The sequence below is a fragment of the Bos mutus genome, chromosome 15 (assembly GCF_027580195.1).
Source record: "Bos mutus isolate GX-2022 chromosome 15, NWIPB_WYAK_1.1, whole genome shotgun sequence".
In the NCBI taxonomy this organism is placed as follows: domain Eukaryota; kingdom Metazoa; phylum Chordata; class Mammalia; order Artiodactyla; family Bovidae; genus Bos; species Bos mutus.
The window spans coordinates 34,349,008-34,374,097 of record NC_091631.1 but is presented as its reverse complement, the minus strand read 5'-3'; the positions used below and the strand labels follow the sequence as shown (position 1 = coordinate 34,374,097).

At 41.6% G+C, this 25,090-nt stretch overlaps 1 protein-coding gene across 2 annotated transcripts in view; it reads right to left on the bottom strand.

Moving 5' to 3' along the window:
• Nucleotides 1–24,628, bottom strand: part of SYT9 (synaptotagmin 9) — a 208,748-nt gene extending 184,120 nt beyond the window's left edge. The window contains exon 1 of one of the 2 annotated variants that reach the window (XR_011467032.1): nucleotides 24,211–24,628. Coding sequence is in view for 1 of the 2 variants with exons in the window: in XM_070383860.1 (XP_070239961.1) it covers nucleotides 24,211–24,355 (145 nt within the window). In the remaining variant the exon portion in view is untranslated. The remainder of the gene's footprint in view (nucleotides 1–24,210) is intronic. The other variant, XM_070383860.1, reaches the window with a different exon arrangement.
• Between the last annotated feature and the right edge of the window lie 462 nt (nucleotides 24,629–25,090).

Below are 25,090 nucleotides of genomic sequence, written 5' to 3'. Positions count from 1 at the left end.
ATAAATCGAACCTTTAACTACATTACTTCTATCCTCTATTTTTTGTCTATTTGATGTGTCGTATTATTAGTGAAGTATGATGGTCTCCCACTATAATTCTGATTTTTCTAACCTCTGAAGTTTTAACAAACTTGTTTCTATATATTTAAATCCTTCTTCATTTATTAAAAGTAAAAGTTTATGCCTACTAAGCCATCATTGTTTATTGTACTATTTATTAGCCTAAAATAAGTCACATTTAATGACTTCTACATCATTTCCAGTATATTTACTGTAGGAATGCTAGTTTAATTAGCTTAAGGCCTTGGAAAAAGAGGCGACAAAGACAATATAAAACCCACAGATACTTTGCACTTGTTATTTTAATGTTAAATGAAAAAATTTCTCAAACATTTAATAATGAAGCTAAAACACTCCCTCACACCATACACAAAAGTAAACTCAAAATGACTTAAAGACTTATAAGGCATGATACCATAAAATTCCTAGATGAGAACATAGGAAAAACATTCTCTGACATTAATTGTAGCAATGTTTTCTTAGGTGAGTCTCCCAAGACAACAGAAATAAAAAGCAAAAATAAACAAATAGGATCTAATCAAATTTACAAGTTTTCACACAGCAAAGGAAACCATCAACAAAACAAGGACAATGTATTAACTGGGAGAAAATATTTGTAAATGATGTAATCAACAAGGACTTAATTCCCCAAATATACTAAGAGTTCATACAACTCAATATCAAAAACTCAAAGAACATAAATCAAAAAACATACAAAAAACCTAAACAGACATTTTTCCAAAGAAGACAGGCAGATCACCAACAGGCACTTGAAAACATGCTCAAAATCGCTGTTAGAGAAATGCAAATCAGAACTATGATGAGAAACTACCTTACATTGGTCAGAACGATTATCATTAAACAGTTTACAAATAATAAATACTGGAGAGGGTGTGGAGAAAAGAGAACCCTCCCACACTGTTGGTGAGAATCTAAGTCAGTAGTCACTTTGGAAAACAGTATGGAGGTTCCTCAAAAAACTAAAAATAGAGTTAACCACATGATCCAGCAATCCCATTCCTGGGCATATATCCAGAGAAAACTAATTCAAAAAGATACACGCACCCCAATGTTCATAGCAGCACTATTTACAATAGTCAAGACGTGGAAGCAGCCTAAATGCCTGTCAACAGATGAATGGATAAAGAAGATGTGTTACATTTACAATGGAATACTAGGGACTCAGCCATAGAAGAAGACAGAATATCATTTGCAGCAACATAGACGGACCTAGAAATTAGCACACTAAGTAAGTCAAAGTGAAAGTCGCTCAGTTGTATCCAGCTCTTTTCGACCCCATGGACAAGCCAGAATACTGGAGTAAGTAGCCGTTCCCTTCTCCAGGGGATCTTCCATCCCCGGGATGGAACCCAGGTCTCCAGCATTGCAGGCAGATTCTTTACCAGCTGAGTCAGCAGGGAAGCCCAAGAATACTGAAAGGGGTAGCCTATTTCTTCTCCAGTGGATCTTACCGACCCAAGAATCGAACCAGGGTCTCCTGCATTACAGGTGGATTCTTTACCAGCTAGCTACCAGGGTCTCCCAAGTTAGAAAGACAAATATCATATGATGCAACTTACATGTGGAATCTAAAATATGATACAAATGAACTTATTTACAAAACAGAAACAGACTCACAGACATGAAAAGCAAAGAAAAGGGGGATGAATTGGGATTAGCAGATACAAACTGCTACAGCTGAACCCTGAAGTTGCAAACTTTCAAAGATGGGAACATGCATTTGGTGTCAGCAAGGAAGCAGAACCTGTGCCGTCACCCTCAGGTGTGAGTGAAACTGCGGCTTGCTCTCCACCTCCTATTGCTGATGATCCTTCAGCTCTACCAGCTCTACCAGCTCTCACATCCTCTCCTTCCTCCAGTCTACAGTTCTTCCTGCTTGTCCACTCTATGCCAGCCCCTGTATAGCCAGCACTGTACTGTACCACTATACTTTTCAAGGCACTATAACATTAAAAATATTTTTGTGTTTTTTAATGTATTATATGTGTGAAAAGTATTATAAACCTGTTACAGTACAGTACTATCTCTGATTGTGTTAGTTGGATACCTAGGCTAACTTTGTTGGACTTACTGGCTAACAATTTGTTGGAACAAATTGGACTTATGAATGCTCTTGGAACAGAACTCATATGTATGTAGGGGACTTACTGTGTATATAAAATAAACAAACAAGTTCCTACAGTATAGCACAGGGAACTATATTCAATATCCTGTAATAAATCTTAATAGAAAAGAATATGAAAAAGGATATGTGTATATATATGCATGCATGCTCAGTTGCTTCAGTTCTGTCAGACTCTTTGCAACCCCATGGACTGCAGCTGGCCAGGCTCCTCTGTCCGTGGCATTCTCCAGGCAAGAGGGGATCTTCCTCACCCAGGGATTAAACCGGGGTCTCCTATGTCTCCTGCATCACAGGTGGATTCTTTACCACTGAGCCACCAGGGAAGCCCATGTGGGTGTGTATATATACGTGTACATACATACACATACACACACATATATAACTGAATCACTTTGCTGTACACCAGAAACTAAGACAGTATTGTTAATCAACTATACATCAATAATTTTTTTAAATTTTCTTTAAAAGAATCAAACAGTATAACAGCCAATTCTGACCCTTCTCTGACATTCCACTGTGCTCTAAGTCGCATTATTATAAGGGCACTATTTAATACCTACTCCTCTCCATGTGCTTCCCTGGATTAAATCTGATGACTGCCCATACCTTAAAACATCACCTTTTACTGTACTAGCATATGCTATAAAACCTTTGTTTTGTGAATCTGTCCAATTTAACTTCCCAGTTCCCACATACTGAGACACTGGGAAAGACAGCTGTGATTGAGCCACTGAAGTGTAAAATAATACAAAAATTAAAAGATCAAAAAACCAATGTAATGGAAAAGAGCTGCAATTTTAATCTTTATCAGCTGCAGAGTGGATCCTCTCAAACCGAACCTATGGGGATTAGATTCCTCCCAGAGAAGCCTCCAGTAATCCACACACAAATGGCCTCTAAAGCAGCAGCATGGAGTTAGGATCAATGGATGCTTCTACCAATGGCATTTGGAAGTAAAAAAGAAACGCTTGGGGGATTTTCTAGTTCTCTTTGTAGACTCTCTCTGAAATAGGTTCCATAACATGATGAATTTTAGCTGCATCAAAATTAAAGTAATCCACACAAAGCATTTCCAAAGCCCCAGAAGAAGGATGACCTATAAATTCAGGATATTATGGTGACATTAAATCTAAGTATCAGTCACAATGGAACAGATTAGAGAAGAACAAACAAGAGTTTTCTCACTCCCTATGAAATAATCTGGGAAGTCCTTAGAGCTAGCTCAGCTATGCCATCAACTGACATCCATACTATTCGAAAACATCAGAACTGAAAATATGCTTAACTTGAGACTTTCTGAGTAAAGTGTCACAAGTGGTTCTAATGTATACTGTCATTCATGCCTATTTCTTTGTTACCCAGGTTTTTCTGATGGGAAGTAAACATACCGGAAAGAAGGACTGATAGCCTATAGGAATCAAGCAAACACATTCTCTAAGCTCAGAGCCTCATTAGAATTTTTACAGACCTTATTTACAGTATGCTGCTGCTGCTGCTAAGTCGCTTCAGTCGTGTCCGACTCTGTGCGACCCCAGAGATGGCAGCCCACCAGGCTCCCCCATCCCTGGGATTCTCCAGGCAAGAACACTGGAGTGGGTTGCCATTTCCTCCTCCAATGCATGAAAGTGAAGAGTTAAAGCGAAGTCACTTAGTTGTGTCCGACTCTTAGCGACCCCGTGGACTGCAGCCTAGCAGGCTTCTCCATCCATGGGATTTTCCAGGCAAGAGTACTGGAGTGGGGTGCCATTGCCTTCTCTGTCTTTATTGCTAGGCATGTAATATGATTATCACTTATTTTTAATTTAGGATAAGTATACTGTAAATACGGAGAAGGCAATGGCACCCCACTCCAGTACTCTTGCCTGGAAAATCCCATGGACGGAGGAGTCTGGTAGGCTGCAGTCCATGGGGCTGCGAAGTTGGACACGACTGAGTGACTTCACTTTCGCTTTTCACTTTCATGCACTGGAGAAGGAAATGGCAATCCACTCCAGTGTTCTTGCCTGGAGAATCCCAGGGACGGGGCAGCCTGGTGGGCTGCCGTCTATGGAGTCACAGAGAGTAGGACACGACTGAGGTGACTTAGCAGTAGCAGCAGCAATAAAGAAGAGCATGATTTTAGTTAGCACCAGAATGCTACAGCCACATCCTACAACTAAATTTTCTATAGAATTTATTATCAGTTGCATCAACAGCAGCTGTACTTACTAATAATTGGGAGATAACTTATTGTGGTAAGGAAAAAAAAGATAAATGATATTAGTAAAGGCATTTCATGCTTAGATTTCCTTCCCTAACATTTTATAATGGTTTTATACAGATGGTTGGAGCAATTATTTTGACAATGGGGCTGTAAAAAGTAATCTCAATCCATAAAAGCTATAAATGCATGTCATTTGCAACCCTGGCTGCACACCAGACTCACATGTAGAGATACTTTAGGTGTTACTACAGAAGATTCTGGTTTAGTCAGTTTGGGGACTGGGCAGTTGTGTTTTCAAAAGTTTCCCAATTGATTCTGATGCACAGCTGGGATTAAGAATCACTTTCCAAAACTCTTAAATAAGTTTCTAGTGGGCCTTAGCATTCAACCTTTCCTCACCTTCTTTGATTTCCACTAACTTTTTCCCAATGACCTACCAGTTGACTGGTAGATCTGCCTGGACATCTGCATCAGATCTCAATACATTCTTATACTTCAAGGATTTAAAAATAATTGTATTATTTCCCACAAAAATTGCTGGACCTCCAACAGTAAACCTAATAAATCACATGACCATCTTCCAGGTACTTATGCCAGAAATTTGGAAATTAGGATTCCTCTAATTCTTATCAGTGTACCAACCATTTTACCTCTTAATATTTGTAATATAAATGTTATAATAGCAGCCTGGATTGGAGGGGAGTTTAGGGGAGACATGGGTACATACATATGTATGGCTGAGTCCCTTCGCTGTTCACCTAAAACTATCACAACACTGTTAATTGGCCACATTTCAATACAAAATAAAGTTTAATAAAGCAAATATTTTTTGGACTTTCTTGGTGGTACAGTGGATAGGAATCTGCCTGCCAATGCAGGGGACATGGGTTTAATTGCTGGTCTGAGAAGATTTCACATGCCTCAGGCAACTAAACCCCGTGGGTCACGACTCCCGAGACCCTGTGTGGTAAATTCTGAAGGCCACACACCCTAGAGCCTGCAGGCTGCAGCTACTGAAGCCTGCAGAGTCTATGCCCCACTATAAGAGAAGCCACCACACGAGAAGCCTATGAACCACAACGAAGAGTAGCTCCCACTCACCGTAACTGGAGAAAGCCGGCACAAAGCAGCAAAGACCTAATACAGTTAAAAATGAACTTAAAAAAACCAATTAAAAACATTTTTACATCTATCATCAGTTTTCCAACTCCACTGTCTTAAAACATCCCTTCAACACTTCTGCCTGGATAAATACTAAGAGTCTACTATTTCTGGTGTTTTCCTTAAAATCCCCCAGCTTTGATTCTGCAGGTACCCAACTGCACCACTGTATCATCCTACACATTCTCATCGCAGACATTCCTCGTGCAGGTTACTTCCTGGCCTGCTGTCACTCTCTCCAACACTACTTCTGTCTTAATTTTTGGTTAGTTCAATACTTCCCAAACTCTGGTTCTTTCCCTTTCTTCCTCCAATCGCTTGTCCCCCACCCTGCCTTACAGCCTCATTCCCATGATCACACCCTAGACCCAGTCATCGAGCAGCTGTAACCTTCTATAATCTCTGTCTGGCTCCATCCTCACTGCATTCCCAGTAATCACCTCCCCCAGAGCACCTGCAGTCCACTAACCCTACCACCTCTTCACTATTCCCAACTCACCATGTGTCCACTGTACTTTCCTTACTTAGATGAAACCTCAAATTCAATCATTCTAACGACTCCACTTTATATACCCTCAAGTCTTTTCGTGTTTTTTAAACATAGTTGGTGTACAACATTATAAAAATGGTTGTTCAGTCTCTCAGTCATGTCTGACTCTTTGAGACCCCAAGGACCACAGCACGCCAGGCTTCCCTGTCCTTCACCATCTCCGGGAGTCTGCTCAAACTCATGTCCATTGAGTCAGTGATGCCATCCAACTATCTCATCCCCTGTCACCCCCTTCTCTTCCTGCCCTCAATCTTTTTCAATGAGTCAGCTCTTCCCATCAGATGGCCAAAGTATTGGAGCTTCAGCTTCAGCCATCAGTCTTTCCAATGAATATTCAGGGTTGATTTCCTTTAGGATTGACTGGTTTGATTTCCCTGCTGTCCAAGGGACTCTTAAGGGTATTCTCCAGTACCACAGTTTGAAAGCATCAGTTTTTTGGCACTTAGCCTTCTTTGTGGCCCAACTCTCACATCCCTACATGACTACTGGAAAAACCATAGCTTTGACTATATGGACCTTTGTATAGTCTCTGCTTTTTAATATGCTGTTTAGGTTGGTCATAGCTTTTCTTCCAAGGAGCAAGTGTCTTTTAATTTCATGCTGCAGTCATAATCCACAGTGACTTTGGAGCCCAAGAAAATAAAATCTGTCTCTGTTTCCATCCCGCCCCCCCGCCCCCGTCTATTTGCCATGAAGTGATGGGACCAGATGCCATAATCTTTATTTTTTTGAAGTTGAGTTTTAAGCCAGCTTTTTAACTTTCCTCTTTCAACTTTAGCAAGAGGCTCTTTAGCTCTTCTTTGCTTTCTGCCATTAGCGTGGTATCATCTTGTGATTCCAGCTTGTACTTCATCTAGCCTGGCATTTCACATGATGTACTCTGCACATAAGCTAAATAAACAGGGTGACAATACACACCCTTGATGTACTCCTTTCCCAATTTTGAACCAGTTCATTGCTCCATGTTCAGTTGTAACTGATGCTTCTTGACTTGCACACAGGCTTCTCAGGAGGCAGGTAAGGTGGTCTGGTATTCCCATCTCTTTAAGAATTTCCCACAGTCTGTTGTGATCCACACAAAGGCTTTAGCATTGTCAATGAAGCAAAAGTAAATATTTTTTGGAATTCCCTTGCTTTTTCTATGATCCAGTGGATGCTGGCAATTTGATCTCTGGTTCCTCTGCCTTTTCTAAATCCACCTTGCACACCTGGACATTAAATAAATTACAGGTATACAATACAGTAATTCACAGTTCTTAAAGACTATACTCCACTTATAGCCTTATAAAATATTGACTTTGTCCCCTGTATTGTACCATATATCCCGTGGCTTGGTTTGTAACTAATAGTTTGTATCTCTAAATCCCCTACCACTATATTGCCCTTCTCTCCTACCCTCTCCCCACTGGTAACTACTAGTTTGTTCTCTATATCTATGCATCTGTTTCTTTTTTGTTATATTTATTAGTTTGCTGTATTTTTTAGATACTACACATAAGTGATAACTTAAAGAGTATTCGTCTTTATCTGATTAACTAATTTCACTGAGCATAACACCCTCTAGGTCCATCCATGTTGTAGCAAATGGTAACATTTCATTCCTTTTTATGACTGAGTAGTATTCCCGTGTATATATATGCACATTCTTTATTCATGTGTCTGCTGATGGACACTTAGGTTGCTTCCATACCTGAAAGCAGCTACTGTAAATAATGCTGGTATAAACACAGGGGTACAGCAATCTTTTCCCACTAGTGTTTTCTTTTCTGGATATATACCCAAAAGTGGAACTGTTGAGTCATATGGTAGTTCTTCTATTTAGCTTTTTGAGAAACCTCCATTCTGTTTTCCACAGTGGCTGCACCACTGTACATTCCCACCAACACCAACAGTTTGTGAGGGTTTCCTTTTTCCCACATCCTCATCAACATTTGTCATGTATGCCCATTTTGATGCTATCCATTCTGACAGGCATGAGGTGATGCCTCACTGTGGTTCTGATATGCACTTCTCTGATGACTAGTGATGTTGAGCACCTTTTCATGTGCCTGGTGGCCCTGCACATGCATGTTCTCTTTGCAAAAATGTCTGAGGTCTTCGGTCCATTTTTTAATCAGGTTTTTTTGACGTTGAGTTATATAAGCTGTTTATATATTGAGCTGGCTTAAAAAGTTCATTTGGGGTTTTCTGTTACATCTTCTGGAAGAACCCAAATGAACTTTTTGGCCAATCCAATATATTGGATATTAACCCCTTACTGGTCATATCATTTGCAAATATCTTTTCCCACTCAGTAGGTTATCTATATACTGTCAATTCTTTTGCCACACTTTCATTGTCATACATAAGCACAAGGCTGCTCCCGTCACCTCATGCCTGTACAGACACAGCTGCACGTGGTGAGAGAAAACCTTATATCCACGCTGATGGATATCATTTTAAATTCACAAGCACCACCTTCAAGTGGGTCCTTAATGTTGTCTGGCAGGCATCCTCTACTTCCCTAATCCATTCAATCTCCTACCTCCTGGACTATTATTTCTACCTTTCACTCTTGTCAAACTTTCAGCATCTTCTACCCCATTCTCACTCTCAGATGGTAACCCTGAAGCCTCTTTCTTCACTGATAACAGAAGAGCAAACAGAAGACAATTCTATAAGATTCCATACCAACCTACTCACCTGGGACCACATACTCTGCCCTGTTTCCTTGACAACAAATGAACTGGTTGAAAAACACACCAACTCAAAACACATCACTCAGGCAGTTCAACCCTCTGCATCATTTTTAACATCTCTCCAGCATACCAACAATTATTTTCTTCTTTCTTTACAAACCATCTTTTGAATCATTTTCTCCTCCCTTTTCCTTCACAGTGAAACAAAAAAGCAGGGTATGTTCTCTTTCTTCAACTTCTCTCCTCTCATAATCTCTTAAAGAGACTATAATCAGACTTTCACCCACTCTATTCACCTATCCCCACTTCAAAACCACTCAGTTCAAGGTCACCAGTGAACTACCACATTGCTAAATGCAATGAGCAGTCCTTGGTCTTCAACATACCTGACCCACCAGCTGCATTTCACATAAGGTCTCATGCCATCCTCCTAGGAATACTTTCTGCACTTCTAGGCCACCACACTCCTGATTTTCCTCCCACCCTACTTGCTATTCAATCTCGTTTGTTGGTTCCTTCTCCCTCCCTTACCTCTAACTAGTTGTTTGACTTCTTTTACCTTCAGTTACTCCTTGGTAGACTCATCTAATCTCTCAGCTTTAACTGTCATCTTTATGCTGATAGTGTGTATGTGTCTAGACTTGCTCCTTGACCTCCAGGAGCATATCCCAATGCCCACTCAAGGATATCCCTCCAGTAAGTCTCCCCTCATTATCTTATACCATGAATTTTTGTTCTCTACCAGATCATTCCCTTCACCTAAGTGCTGTTATCTCTTTTAACTTTAAATAAAAACAAAAGCCCTTTGGCTATCTATTTTACATATGGTACGAGGATTTGTTATATGACTCAGGGAACCCAAACAGGGCCTCTATGACAGGCTGAAGCATAGGAGGGGGAGAGGGATGGCAGGGAGGTTACATGGGTGTAGCTATGGCTGATTCTTGTTGATGTATGACAGAAAACCACAAAATTCTGTAAAGCAACTACCCTTCAATTAAAAAATTAAAAAGAAAAAACAAACAAACAAAAAAACCCTTAATCTCACTTTCCTCACCAGTGATTACAAACTCATTTCTTTCTACTCTTGTCTACAGAAACACTTTAAAGAGTAGTTTGTTTTGTTTTTATTGCCCCCAATTCCTCTCCCATCAATTTCTCTTAAGGCCACTCCAGTCTGGCTTGTTCTCACCTCTCAATGATAATGGCTAATCAACTTCATGACCAATGACTCCTACGTCACTTAACTGCTGTGGTAGTGATCAGCGCTCATTCTACTTGACCTAATGGTAGCATATGATACAGATGTTTACTTTTTCCTCTTTCACACAATTTCTTCTTCATCTTGGCTTTCAGGTCAATATTCTTGCTTGGATCTTCTGGTCTCTTAGACTTCTTTTGCTGGTTCCTCATTTTCTCTCCATCCTTTTAATATTGGAGAGTTCCAGAACTCAGTCCTCTTCTCACCTCTAGGCACCACCACCTTCCCAGATGATTCCTTTTAAATATCACCGCCAAATCTACAACTCTCACATCTGTGTCTCCAGGACAGTCATCTTTCTCACACACTTTTAAGTCTGGCTTCCTAGTCTGTTCCCTACTTGACACTCTAATAAGCATTTCCAACCTAACATATCCAAAACTGAGCTCCCAATTTTCCCTTCAAACTTATTTCTCTACCTTCCAGCTACCTCGAATCTGGCCACTTCTTACCATCTCGAATGCTAACACTCTGGTCTAAGCTATCATCATCTCTCACACCATCCACATCACTGCTCTCCCTGATTCCACCCTTCTAACAGCCTGTTTTCTATATGCTGATCAGAGTGATCCTTTCCATTCCTAACTCAGTTATTATTACTCCTCTGCTTCAAACTTTCTGATGGCTTCCCATCTTTCTCTGAGTAAAAATGGCAGTAGCTTCTAGGGCCTCAATCAGCATGACATCACTTCTCTGATCTCAACTACTATTAGGCTGATGCAAAAGTAATTGAAGTTTTTGTACCGTTGAAATTTGCCATTTGATATTGGAATACATTCTTAAATAAATGTGGTTATATTACACATTTTTAAATGTGCATTTCTTACTTTACTTTTTTTTTTTTACTAATAATTTATTACTTTCTGTGTATTTTATGTTTATTTTAGACTAGGGAAATGATGGGAGACAAGAACCAAATCTGCGCAATTTTCTTATTTGAGTTCAAAATGGATCGTAAAGCAGCAGAAATAACTTGAAACATCAACAACAAATTTGGCCTAGGAACTGCTAATGAACATATAATGCAGTGGTGGTTCAAGAAGTTTTGCAAAGGAGGTGAGACCCTTGAAGATGAGGAACACTGGCTGGCCATCAGAAGTTGACAATGACCAACTGAGAGGACCATCAAAGTTGATTCTCTTACAACTACATGAGAAGTTGCTCAAGAACTCAACGTCAACCACTGTAAAATTCATTCAGCATTTGAAGCAAATTGGAAAGGTGAAAAAGTTTGATAAATGGATGCCTCATGAGCTGTACAAAGATAAAAAAAACCCATCCGTTTTGAGTATCGTCTTTCTTATTCTACACAACAACAACAAACCATTTCTCAATCAAATTGTGACGTGCAATGAAAAGTGGATTTTATATGACAACCAGCACTGACCAGCTCAGTGGCTGGACTGAGAAGATGCTTCAAGGCACTTTCCAAAGCCAAGCTTGCACCAAAAAAAGTTCATGGTCACTGTTTGGTGGCCTGTTGCCCATCTGGTCCACTTTTTTTGCTTTCTGAATCAAAGCAAAATCATTACATCTGAGATGTATGCTCAGCAAATCAATGAGATGCACCTACAATGCCTGAAGCCAGCACTGGTCAACAGGAAGGGCCCAATTCTTCTCCATGACAACGCCCAACTGCATGTCACACAACCAATGCTTCAGGGGTTGAATGAATTAGTCTACAAAGTTTTGCCTCATCCGCTATGTTCACCTGACCCCTTGCCAACTGACTACCACTTCTTTAAGCAACTCAACAACTTTTTGCAGGAAAACACTCCTACAACCAGCAGGAAGCAGAAAATGCTTTCCAAGAGTTTGTTGAATCTCAAAGCATGGATTTTTACTCTACAGGAATGGTCAAACTTACATATTATTGGCAAAAATATGCTGATTGTAATGGTTCCTACTTTGATTAGTAAAGATGTGTTTGAGCCTAGGTAAAATGATTTAAAATTCATGGTCCAAAACTGCAATTACATTTGCACATAATATTTTCCTAACCTAAAACTTTCCTCTTCCTTGCCAACTCTACCACAGTCCCACTGCCCCCAGCTAATACCTAAACAAACCAAGCATGCACCTGCCTCAGGACCTTTCCACCTGCTATTCTGCTGCCTGGAATGCTCTTCCTCCTGATATGTGCACATCTTGCTCCCACATCTCTGGATTTTACTCATACATCAGTTTCTCAGTGATGCTATTTTAGTTCCCACACCTATGCTCTTTCCATGCTTTATTTTTCTCCTTAGCACTATCAGTAGCTAACATACTCTGTAATTAGCTTATTTACATAGTATTTTCCTCTAGTCAACCTGTAAATTTCATAAGGCAAGCTTTTTATATTCTGTTTGATTCCCTAGTGTATGTACAATACTGTATCAAGGTACCTAGGTGCGTACAATACCTCGAATAGAGCTTTGTACTTGGGAGAGGTTTAATAAACGTTTGATGAGTAAATGAATGGCATTTCTAATCATAATCTCTGCAATCAACCTTCATCCTGCCTCCAGAGTCATCTCATCAGGGGACAAATCTGCTCACCTCAGTTTTCAGCTTAAAACTCTTCAGTTGGTGTGCAGTGCTGCAGCTAATGCAAACTCAATTTGTGTGTGTGGCACAGGGGAGGTGGGGCGATACGAAAAGTGGAAAAGTGTAGGACCTGCCTAAGGGCATTCATTTCATTTAAAGAACTGTACTGGCCTCTTGGCAGCCCCTGTGTATAGAATAAACCACCATCTCCACAGCATGGCTTGGTAGGCACTAGGCTTGCCATGCTTGCTCCCTTCACGGCCCTATAACATCAGAGAAAACAGACTGTGCATATCCTCAAACTGAATGACTGCAATGCAACTGAACACACTGCTTTTTCATTATTAAATAAACAGGCAAGGAAGCAAGATGTTACTGTTGGCACAGTCTGAAATTTTATCTGAAATCCAGATGTTTGAACCAGATGACTACACTTGCTAAAGGCAGTTTTTACAACTAGATGAGGTAATTACACTTGAGTTTCAGGGTGACACATTTGGGGATCTGAATAGGTAATCATCCATGCAGTGATTCTAATCTGTTAGGACCCTAACTCAGTAAGGAGGAACATCACCACCAGCTTTTTTCCCATGAGAACTAGGAAGACTCGAGATGTGCACCCACAGAACTTGCCCCATCCTCAAATCTCCAAACTACTTTGCTGAGAAGGGATCCTTTGGGCTCATCACTCTAAACTGTACTTCCTTCAAGATACCTGCAGCAGAGTACTCCAGCCCAAGTCCTCTGTGGGACTTTGACAATGGCAAACAAGGACTTCCATGATCTGACAACTAGTGTTTACTAGAGCAGGCTCAACTCTCAACATTCCCAACACATGCTTCACTTACTATTACCAAAGACCCATTCTCTCTCATCCTATAATGTTCGTAAATTTCTAAAATGTCTTTCTCCCCTACACATTCCAAGCAAAGTGCTCCACCCAAGAATCAACTTCTCCAGGAGTTCTCTATAGATCCACTGAATAATTACTTCTCTCTTTTCCCACACTGTATCCAGTACATGTCTCCCTTGTGATCTTTATCAATTGTAATTATTGCTTTCTCAGTTCCATGCTGCTAAGTCACTTCAGTCCTGTCTGACTCTGTGCAACCCCACAGACGGCAGCCCGCCAGGCTCCCCCGTCCCTGGGATTCTCCAGGCAAGAGTACTGTAGTGGGTTGCCATTGCCTTCTCAGTTCCATCAGATCAGATCAGATCAGTTGCTCAGTCGTGTCCAACTCTTTGCAACCCTATGAATCACAGCACGCCAGGCCTCCCTGTCCATCACCAACTCCCGGAGTCCACCCAGACTCATGTCCATCGAGTCAGTGATGCCATCCAGCCATCTCATCCTCTGTTGTCCCCTTCTCCTCTTGCCCCCAATCCCTCAATCCCTCCCAGCATCAGAGTCTTTTCCAATGAGTCAACTCTTCGCATGAGGTGGCCAAAGTACTGGAGTTTCAGCTTCAACATCAGTCCTTCCAATGATCGCCCAGGACTGATCTCCTTTGGGATGGACTGGTTGGATCTCTTCGTAGTCCAAGGGACTCTCAAGAGTCTTCTCCAACACCACAGTTCAAAAGCATCAATTTTTATGCACTTAGCTTTCTTTATAGTCCAACTCTCACATCCATACATGACCACTGGAAAAACCATAGCCTTGACTAGACGAACCTTTGTTGGCAAAGTAATGTCTCTGCTTTTGAATATGCTATCTAGGTTGGTCATAACTTTCCTTCCAATGAGTAAGCGTCTTTTAATTTCATGGCTGCAGTCACCATCTGTAGTGATTTTGGAGCCCAGAAAAATAAAGTCTGACACTGTTTCCACTGTTTCCCCATCTATTTCCCATGAAGTGGTGGGACCGGATGCCATGATCTTCGTTTTCTGAATGTTGAGCTTTAAGCCAACTATTTCACTCTCCTCTTTCACTTTCATCAAGAGGCTTTTTAGTTCCTCTTCACTTTCAGGGGCAGTAATTATGTCTAATGTATTTTCGAATCAGTGACACCCAACCTAGTACCTGGCACTTCGTGTTAGTTGCTCAGTCATGTCCAACACTTTGCAACCCTATGGACTACAGCCCCGTCAGGCTCCTCTGTCCATGGGATTCTCCAGGCAAGAATACTGGAAGGAGTTGCCATTTCCTTCTCCAGGGGATCTTCCAGACCTAGGGACAGAACCCAGCTCTTCTGCATTGCAGGAAGACTCCTTGCCATCTGAGCCACCAGGAAAGTCCACCTGGCACTTAAGAGGCACTCAATGGATGTTTTTTTTTTTTAATTTAACTTAATTAGGACAATGATCAGATCATGTGGCTACAGTCCTGGGGGAGATTGAACATGGGGAAGGAAAAAGAGATTCAAGTTACATAACAATTTTTTTCATACCTCACATAAATAAAGGCACTTTGCATGGGAAGAATGTTACAAAGAATCTCCATTTCTTGATGGACTTATAACATTTTAAAAGGCAGTCTAGTGGAATGGATTGAGTATAGACAGACAACCTGAGTACACTGACTATACACTGCTTCTATAAGCTAATTTGACAGAATATTTATCATCCAACTAATGCAAATTGGTAAGAAATACATTAGGAGTCTCAAAACATATATTTATACATGGTAGAGAATAAGCACACAAAATCCACATACAGAAAACATAAACTGGTTTAAAAAGACATTCACTACCAACAAAAAAAATTCAAGTTGAAACAACAACCAGGTAGGCATTAGCCACCTTTTGTTGCATTGTACCTCCCAATGGTAGTATACTGACTGTTGACAGGTAGCAGTGCTAACTGGCCTAGATATGCTGGAAAGCAATTGGAATCCATCGGTGATGATTAATTATTAAGAAATTTTCTTAAAAGAGAGTGGGATACTATAGATATAAAATATTATTTATAGAAAGGAAAAATCAGATGCTAGAAATAACCCCAAAGAAAGGTTAAGTAAAAAAAGACTTACCTACCTTTTGGAATATATGTATATATTCATGACAATAATTATATGATAATGATTGTTCATCACTGAAAAATGATAAAAATAGTAGTAACAATGTCTAATATTTACTGAGCACTTACTATGTGCCTGGTACTATGATAAGTATTTCACATGTGTTAAGAGATAGATACTAAGGTAGGGTTGCTATATTTAGCAAATAAAAATGTAAGATGCCCAATTTGATTTGAATCTCAGATAAACAATGGATACTTGCTATTTATATGAAATTCAAATTTGAATTTGAATAATTTTGAACAATTTGAATACCTTGGCATCCTGTATTTTGTTTGGGTAATAGCACTCCACTTTATTCATGAGAAGACTAAGACACAGGGACTGAATAACTTTACAGGGTCATAGAGCTAATAAGTGGTGATAAAATGCTAAGTTTACAAAAAAGTAAAATAGTAAATTTTGCCTATGAATGATTACAGGCTTATCTCATTTTGTTGTGCTTCTCTTTATTGCACTTCACAGATACTGCATTTTTTAAAAAATAAATTGAAGGTTTGTGTCAACCTCACATCAAGCAAGCCTATCAGGCCATTTTTCCAACAACACTAGCTCACTTCATGTCTCTCTGTCATGTTTTGATAATTCTCCCAATATTTCATACTTTTTCATTACTATATTTGTTTTGGTGATCTTTGAGGTTACTACTGCAAAAAATATGACTCACTGGAGGCTGAGAAGATGGTTAGCATCTTTTAGCAATGAAATATTTTTAAATTATGTACTTTTTAAAGACATAGTGCTATTGTACACTGAAGAAATCACAGAATGGTGTAAACATAACTTTTATAGGTACTGAGAAACCAAAAAATTCATGTGACTCATTTTACTGTACTGATCTGGAATCAAACCCACAACATCACTCAGTTCAGTTGCTCAGTCATGTCCGACTCTTTGTGACCCCATGGACTCCAGCACACCAGGCTTCCCTGTCCATCACCAACTCCCGGAGCCTACTCAAACTCATGTCCATCGAGTCAGTGATGCCATCCAACCATCTCATTCTCTGTTGTCTCCTTTTCCTCCCGCCTTCAATCTTTCCCAGCATCAGGGTCTTTTCCAATGAGTCAGTTCTTCCCATCAGATGGCTAAAGTTTTGGAGCTTCAGCATCAGTCCTTCCAATGAATATTCAGGACTGATTTCCTTTAGGAGGGACTGGTTGGATCTCCTTGCAGTCCAAGGGACTGTCAAGAGTCTTCTCCAACACCACCGTCCAAAAGCATCAATTCTTTCGCACTCAGCTTTCTTTAGAGTCCAACTCTCACATCCATACATGACTACTGGAAAAACCATAGCTTGGACTAGAGGGACCTTTGTTAGCAAAGTAATGTCTCTGCTTTTTAATATGCTGTCTAGGTTGGTCAGAGCTTTTCTTCCAAGGAGCAAGTGTCTTTTAATTTCATGGCTGCAGTCACTATTTGCAGTGATTTTGGAACCCAAAAAAATAAAGTCTCTTCCTGTTTCCATTGTTTCCACATCTATTTGCCATGAAGGGATGGGAACAGATGCCATGATCTTTGTTTTCTGAATGTTGAGCTTTAAGCCAACTTTTTCACTATCCTCTTTCACTTTCATCAAGAGGCTCTTTAGTTCTTCTTTGCTTTCTGCCATAAGAGTGGTGTCATCTGCATATCTGAGGTTATTGATATTTCTCCCAGCAATCCTGATTCCAGCTTATGCTTCTTCCGGCCCGGCATTTCGCATGATGTACTCTGTATAGATGGTAAATAAGCAGGGTGACTATATACAGCCTTGATGTACTCCTTTCCTGATTTAGAACCAGTCTGTTGTTCCATGTCCAGTTCTAGCTGTTGCTTCTTGATTTGCATACAGGAGGCAGGTCAGGTGGTCTGGTATTCCCATCTCTTTAAGAATTTCCCACAGTTTGTTGTGATCCACACAGTCAAAGGCTTTGGCGTAGTCAATAAAGCAAAAGTAGACTTTTTCTGGAACTCTCTTGCTTTTTCGATGATCCAGCAGCTGAGGGAATCATGGACAGATGATACTACCACCACCAAATCCGTTTACTGAGCATTCACTTGAGCATTTACTCTGGGTGCTGTGCTGTAACAGCCCTCCACTCCCATTTTATACATGGATCGAATCTGGGTCTCCTGCATTGCAGGCAGATTCCTTACCAACTGAACCACCAGGGAAGCCCCGAACAATGTGAAGAATTAAATATTTTGCTCAAGGTCATAAAACTAGTAAGGGCAGGACCAGATTCTGATTCCAAAGTTCTTGCTTATTCCACTTCGTCATCTTGATTTCCTGGGGGAGATTTTTTTTCTTTCGAATGCAGTTCTACCAGTGTTGGTATAAAAGTTGTTGTGTGATAAAATACATGCACGAGGAATATTTCAAGACCTGCAGAATCTAGCTGTTGGAGTTTGCCTTGGTTTAAAGTCGTACTTTGAGCCAGCCCAACGAAACACTTTAAGTGGTAAACATTTATGGCTCAAATGTGATTTCATTTAGAAAGCAGAAATACAGACTCCAGAGTTGTCTTTTGGAAAATGAGACTGCCCTCCCACTGGTGCCTCTCATTAAGCTCTTCTCTTTCCCTGGAACTTGTTAGTTTCCTCAAGTAAGTCACTTAGGAAGGGATTCTGATATATATATTTTTTTAAGCCAACCATATGAGAAAGTCCACATACACACACTAACACGAAAGAGCCAGTATGCTTTTACAGTGAAAGCAATGCCCATATTCTATACATAACAGGGAATGTTAGGGTGATTTCCCTTAGGTGTCAGATTAAGTTTTCCTTGAAAGTTTAGCCTACATAAAAAGTGTGTGCTTTTCATTGTTTACTCTGAAAGAGGTGGCTGGCCACAAAGCTGCCTATGATGCTTTTACCAGAATTTGCTTTTGTTTTTCCCTCTTGAAAATTACCTCATGACTAAAGCACTCACTGATCCATGTAGAGGAATCCCACGGAGATGAAAACACACTTGTTTAAATAAAATATTTATGAAGAAGCCCTAAAATGTCACTGAAGTAAATGCAAATTAAATCTTCACAGATTGTGCATCCAATATGTCACTCATTCCTTATAAGACTCTCCAGTTCCTGATTGCAATTAACATTAATTTTTAAAAATTAATCCCATTGTGCATAATCACACCAATGTCTATTCATAAAAATTCAGTGTTTTAAGGCTGATTTTTCCGTTGACTTTCTTTGAAACTCTGAATTAAGGTTAATGTTTAATCTCAGTGATTATTTTGGAAATTTTTCCTTACGAACTATATTTAATTATTATTTTACACGTACATCTTTTAATAAGTTACTTCACTCTAAATAAATGTAAGGTGACATTAATTAATGACAGTTCCACTTTCTGGCCTTTTAATAATTTGGACATGATTTTCTCAATTTGTTCTTTTTTTCTCCTACACTGAGTGAATATAATGGATTCTCATGATATTTTTAAAGAGTCCTCAAAATAAAAATTGGGGGTAATATTGTCAAAAGAAATTTAAGAATCAGTTAGTTGATTTGGGTGGTAACTGTACAAGGTAACAGTCAAAGTGCCTGCCTTGATACCATCTTTCCTAATTTTGCAAAAAAGAAATATGAATTGAGCTGGAATATCAATGGAAAACTAGTATCATGAATAAAAGAATTCATGACCAAGATATTGAGTGATGTCCGTCAACAGATGAAAGGATAAAGAAGATGTGGTGTGTATACACACACACACACACACACACACACACACAGAGTATGAAATACTACTCAGCCAGGAAAAAGAATGAAATAATGCCATTTGCCACAACATGGATGGACCTAGAGAATATTACACTAAGTAAAGTAAGTCAGAAAGAGAAAGACAAATATCATATGATATGATATCACATATAAGACAAATATCACTTATATGTGCAATCTTTTAGAAACTGTAAAAAGATACAAATGAACTTATTTACAAAACAGAAATTGACTCACAGACTCACACAGAAAATGAACTTATGGTAACTAAAGAGGGAGGAATAAATTAGGAGTTTGGGATTAACAGATACACACTATTATATGTAAAAATAAATAAACACAAGGACCTACTATATAGCCCAAGGAACTATAATCAATATAATAACTAAAATAGAAAAAAATTGGAAAAGAAGATATGTGTGTGTGTATAAAACTGAATCACTTTGCTACACACCTAAAACTAACTTAACATTCTAAATCAACTACATTTTAATTTTAAAAAGTAAAAGTAAAAATACTGAGGAAAATCTTTATAACTGCATAGAATTTAACCTACAATTAGAGATTAAATCCATTATAGAAAAACAGAATAGAGATAGGACATTTAAATGAAAAAAATAACCTAGGAAATTTTCATTGACAGTAACTCCTAGATATTTAGAATATGTGATGTGTTTACCTAGAAACTACTCTGACTTAGACTTGACTCTCTTTTTCTTACAAAGAAACCCATGGCCCTGGGCTAGTTTAGCTCTCTGCACTTCAATTTATTCATATATACAATCTCTTTTAAAAATGATTCTCAAACTTTAATGTGCCTATGAATTACCTGAGGATCCTGTTGAGACACAGATTCACATCAGTAGGTCTGGAGGGGGGCCTGAAAGTCTGCATTTCTGACAAGCTCCCAGATGCTGCTGATGCTGCTGGTGCACAGCTGAACACTTTGAGCAGCAAGGTCTTAGAAGACGTTATGAGGATTAAATGAAATGACCTACATAAAGTGCTTGGCACAGATGTGGTTGGCACCCTTCAGAAGAACAGACTTACAAAGAAAATTATAAAACATAGTTAAAACCTAGAATGAGTTGATTCAATCCTCTTTTTCTTTTCCAGATGTGGAAACAACAGGATGAGAAAAGTTACAATCACTACCCCATAACAGCCAAACGGAGAGGAGATGAATTCTTTTTTGACTGAAATAAGTATAATAAAGATCAATGAGTGGAAGTGAAACAGAGCTTTTCATTACATGCAAGAAAAGACCTTTTAGTAATAACTACTCTCCTAAAATCAACAGGCCCTCTTGAGGAGATAGAGTGTAGTCCCCAGTTACAAAGTATGAGCACTGACCAGCTGATAACATCAAAGAAGATGTTCATGCCTCAGGTCACTGTGGAACTAACTAAAAGATACTGCATATATAATAAGTACAAAAAATCTTTAGTGAACAAAAAATTTTAATAAAATAAAAACTTATTTTCCTTCCAACTCTGCTCCTCCTAAAGTCTTATAAGTAAATGGAGCTGCTTAGGTCAAAAAAGCCGTGGTGTCATCCTTAACTCCTCTTCTTTCACTTCTCACATCCATTCCATCAACAAATCTGACCACTGTATCTTCAAACTGTGCATACTATCCCCTTTGTCTGGATTACTAGAATAGCCTGCTAACAAGTTTCCCTATCTTTTTCCCTTGATCTTCAACAGTATTTTCTCAACACAGCAGTCAAAGGGTTGCCACTTCTCTGTTCAATCCCTTTTTATTCAGAGTAAAAACCAAAGCCATTATAATGGTTTAGAAGACCCTACATGATCTTCCCCCTCCATTAACCATTAATCATATTTCTTGACATTCTCTATCTTATTTGCTCTGTGCCAGCCACCCATGAACTCAACTATTCCTTGAATAACATCAAAGACACTTCTATCTCAGGACCTTTGCACTTCTTCTCTCTGCTGTGAAGGCTATTTGCTGAAATTCACAAGTTAATGCCTGGCATTGCCAATATATGGAAACAACATAATGACACCTAATGGGATTCTAATTGCTCTCTATGGAAAAATGCTCACCCTCCGCTTAAAGACCCACACTTTACTTTCCATAGTTGGTACAGATGAAGGACTGGATGAGACACTCAAGTTTCAATTTATGACTTAGCCTCATTTTTTTTTAAATCACATTTTCACTAAATTCTCTCTTAATACCAAGTTAGGGAAGACTAGAGTTGTACTCCCACATCAGAGCACTGCAGTCACCTGGGCAAAGAATAACCTTTCTGATGGCCCACTGGTCTGTGACCCAGGCTTATCCCACCTCTGGAAAAATGAACAAACATACTACACGCAATGTCATTCAGCTATCCACAGGGAATTATATCTCATTTTCCTTTCAAAGCCAAAGTTCCTCAGTTGAGCTTGAGAAAACCTAATTACCACTGGGTAGTCAGGGACAGACAATGGGCAGAAAAAACTGAAACATGGCATTCAAGTGGGCTCCTTTACAGAAAAGGAAGTCCCCCACTACAGAGATGACCTGCTCTAGGGACCCACGTACCAGCACTGCTGCTGTACGGAGTTGCTCTGGTTCCCCTACGCAGCAGCATGGGTACCATTCACAGCTTTGGGCAGTGCAGCTACTCCGACCACTCAGCGTTTAAGGCTCAGAAATGAAAGGAACTCTTGACTTGGACAACCAAACAGCTTTAAAGGGATGGAGATAAATGCATTTGATGTAAGAATTAATGTGGGTAAAGAGAGAAAGGTGGGGAGTGAAGAGAGATTCTGGCCTGAGCTGAAGGGCCCTGGAAGAGGGTGTACCTTGGATAGGGGCTTCAGTCTCAGTTCCTCTGATCTTGCACTCACAGTCCCCCTCCCCCGCCTACCTCATCAACAGGCTACTTCCTGACCATAAACCAAAGATCCAGAGGGTCACTGGGCTACCTCAAAACTGCTATACCCTAGTTTGAGATAACAGAGCAGTGCTTTCAGGAACTCAAAGAATAGTATGGCATACTCTATATCACTGGCTATTTCTCAGCCAAGGAATCAGACATGACTTTTGTAAGGGCTTCTGAGTGCAGGGGCTGAGGAAAAAACCTAAGAACATGGGATCTAGCTTGTAGATTAAAAGGAGCAGAGGCACAAAAATCAGACAAAAAGATATGGCATGTTAAACATTCAACTCAGCGAGAGGCCTCATCTATCTTCTCTGGTGAACCCACAGAGGACTGCTTATGCGTGCTAACGATGGGGACTCCTGGCACAGGCACAGGCAAAGAAGTGACACGTTTCAACACTTAACACTAGCTTTGGATGAAGCAAGCAAGATAATTTCCTTGTTTCTCCTGCTAAGGAAAGAAGTTTTCCTCCAATGAGGACATCATCCCAGGCCCCCTGTTCCTGAATGAAGTGCTGTCATTTCCTGTCTGCAGTCTGGGTAGCACATCAGTCCAGCAAGGAGCCACACAAAAGCTGGGCATTAAACCCCTGGGGAAATGATATGCAATCAACAGCATTTCTTGACTTAATTCTCCACTTTGAAGTAACACATTAGTGACCATCCCATACACTTAATTAATATAACCACAGCCAAGGGGAAACAATAATCTTTTTTTTTTTTTTAAAGCCTTTGAGTAGAAAAAATCTGATATAAACTTTTAATAGATAACTTCTCTTCATTCCACAGACCTATCTTGGATATATTATCAAGGAAATGCTATTTAAGTCAGGCTCAGAGTAGACCTCTTTATGAAGCAAATAATTCTCTAACTTACCCTTGGGTAAATGGATTTTTATGTAATGGATTGGCTTACAATGAGGAAAATTCATACTAGATAATTTGCACACCAATAGCTCAAGTATTTTATACACAGGAATACTAGGGGAAACACCATTTTCTTACTCCATCTTTAACAACCCAACTACATTATACTTTCTTTTTTTTTTTTTTTAGTACTGAGGTCGAGAGACTATTTGAGAAAATTATTCCTCAAGGTGAGAAGAATCTCAAGTAAATATTTGTAAGGAATGTGTTTTCCAATAACCGGCAGTGGATGAGAAGATGCGAGAGACCCAGGACCCTTGGGGAAAAGCAAACGGCTCCACTAAAACTTCCTCTTCCAACCTTAATTGGTCAAAGGCCAAAATAAATGAACTTTCCAAAGTTAGGAGCTTCGAAACTTTCATTAAGAATAACTGTAGGTGCACAAGGCATGACCCGTGAGCCCCTCGACTTCCGTGTGCCCGGCAGCGGGAGCTGGGCGAGCCGGGCGCCCAGGCCCAGGCCGCCTCCACGAGGACAGACCTGGAGGGAACGGGTTCAGGCCCGGCTGCCCGGGACCTGGAACTCCCAGCCCCCGGCCCAGCGTCGGCTCCCGCCCCGCCCTTCTTACCCCAGACAGAAAAGGAAACAGACGCTCCGGGGGGAGGGTGAGAGGCGCCCGGTGGGATTCAGCCACAGCCCAGGGCCGTCCCCAACTCCCAACTTCCCAGAGTTTCCTCTGGCCTCGTCCCCCTTCCCTAGACTCGCGAGGCCGCCGCGGCCTCTCCTCGCCCGGAGCGCAGAGCCTGGGAAGTGGCGCGCAGGGTTCCGAGCTCGGGAGCCGCCCCCAGGAGCCCCGGTGACCCGAGCGCAGGTGACGGGCGTGGTCCCTCCAACCTCGCAACAACCCACCCGGACTCGGCCTCCACGCAGCAGCTTCCGCCGGGGTTCCCGCCCGGGTCCAGCATCAGGCCACGGTGCGCTGGTTCCTGGTCCCCTCCCCTAGCTGGGTGGTCACCCGCCCTCCTCCTTCCAGTCCGCCTCGCTCCCCTGCTTCAGGCCCTGGCGCGGCCCCAACTCCCAGTCCAGGGCCCTGGGGTCGCGCCGGGCAGCGGCGGCGGCACTCACCTGGGTCGCGGAGCCGGGGTCTGGTGCGGTCCCGCAGGTGGTAGATGAAATCCTGGCAGCTGTCGTGCTCCAGGGCCCCGCGGGCACAGAGCTCGGCCAGCAGCTGCAGCGCCTGGTGACAGAGCGCGTCCCTGGCCCCGGGCATCGCCCCCCCGCATCCTCAGACCGAGCAGGGCAGGCGGGCGCGGGAGACAACCCTCCGCCTGCCAGCTCAGAGCCGCCGCCTCCGGGCCGTCCGCGCTCGCCGCCAGGGATCCGCGGAGAAACCGCCCGAGCCCCAGCCCCAGTCGGCCCGGCCTCCCACCGGTTGCATGCAGCTCTCGGCCAGCCGGTCGGTCGGGCTTTCTCTCTCTCCCGCCTGGCCCCTCCGTCCCTCCCCCGGCACCGAGGAGAGGCGGCGCCGCACAGCCCAGCGCGCCTCTCTTCTAGCGCTCCGCCCGCCACTCGCGGCCGCCGGGGGGCGGGGCGGGTCAGGGGTGCGTGCCGCGGGGTAGGATCCGGGCGGCCCCGGCCTGGGCGCCTGAGAGGGGCGGGGGCGCTCGCGGGCTCCTAGAGGAGCGCGGGACTCGGTTCGGGACCTCGCGCTCAGAGCGACCGCGCCCAGGTTTGGAGCTTGTAAGCGAGTGCGCGCTCCGTCCCGAGGCAAACCCACACCTTCTCCCATCGCCCCTCGCCGCGGGAATCCAAAGCACGTTCCTGGATGCTTTGCGCGAAAAGGTGAAGTGTGAACCACACCTGCCCCATCTGCAGAATGGAGTCCCGGCTTTGAACTTGAAAAGCACAGTCTGGGCATAAACCATGGGCCTACGGATGCTAGAAGCCCAAATGCGGGGTTTGGGGCCGAAATTCACCAACAAAGGAGAGATTTCTTAAGCGCAGG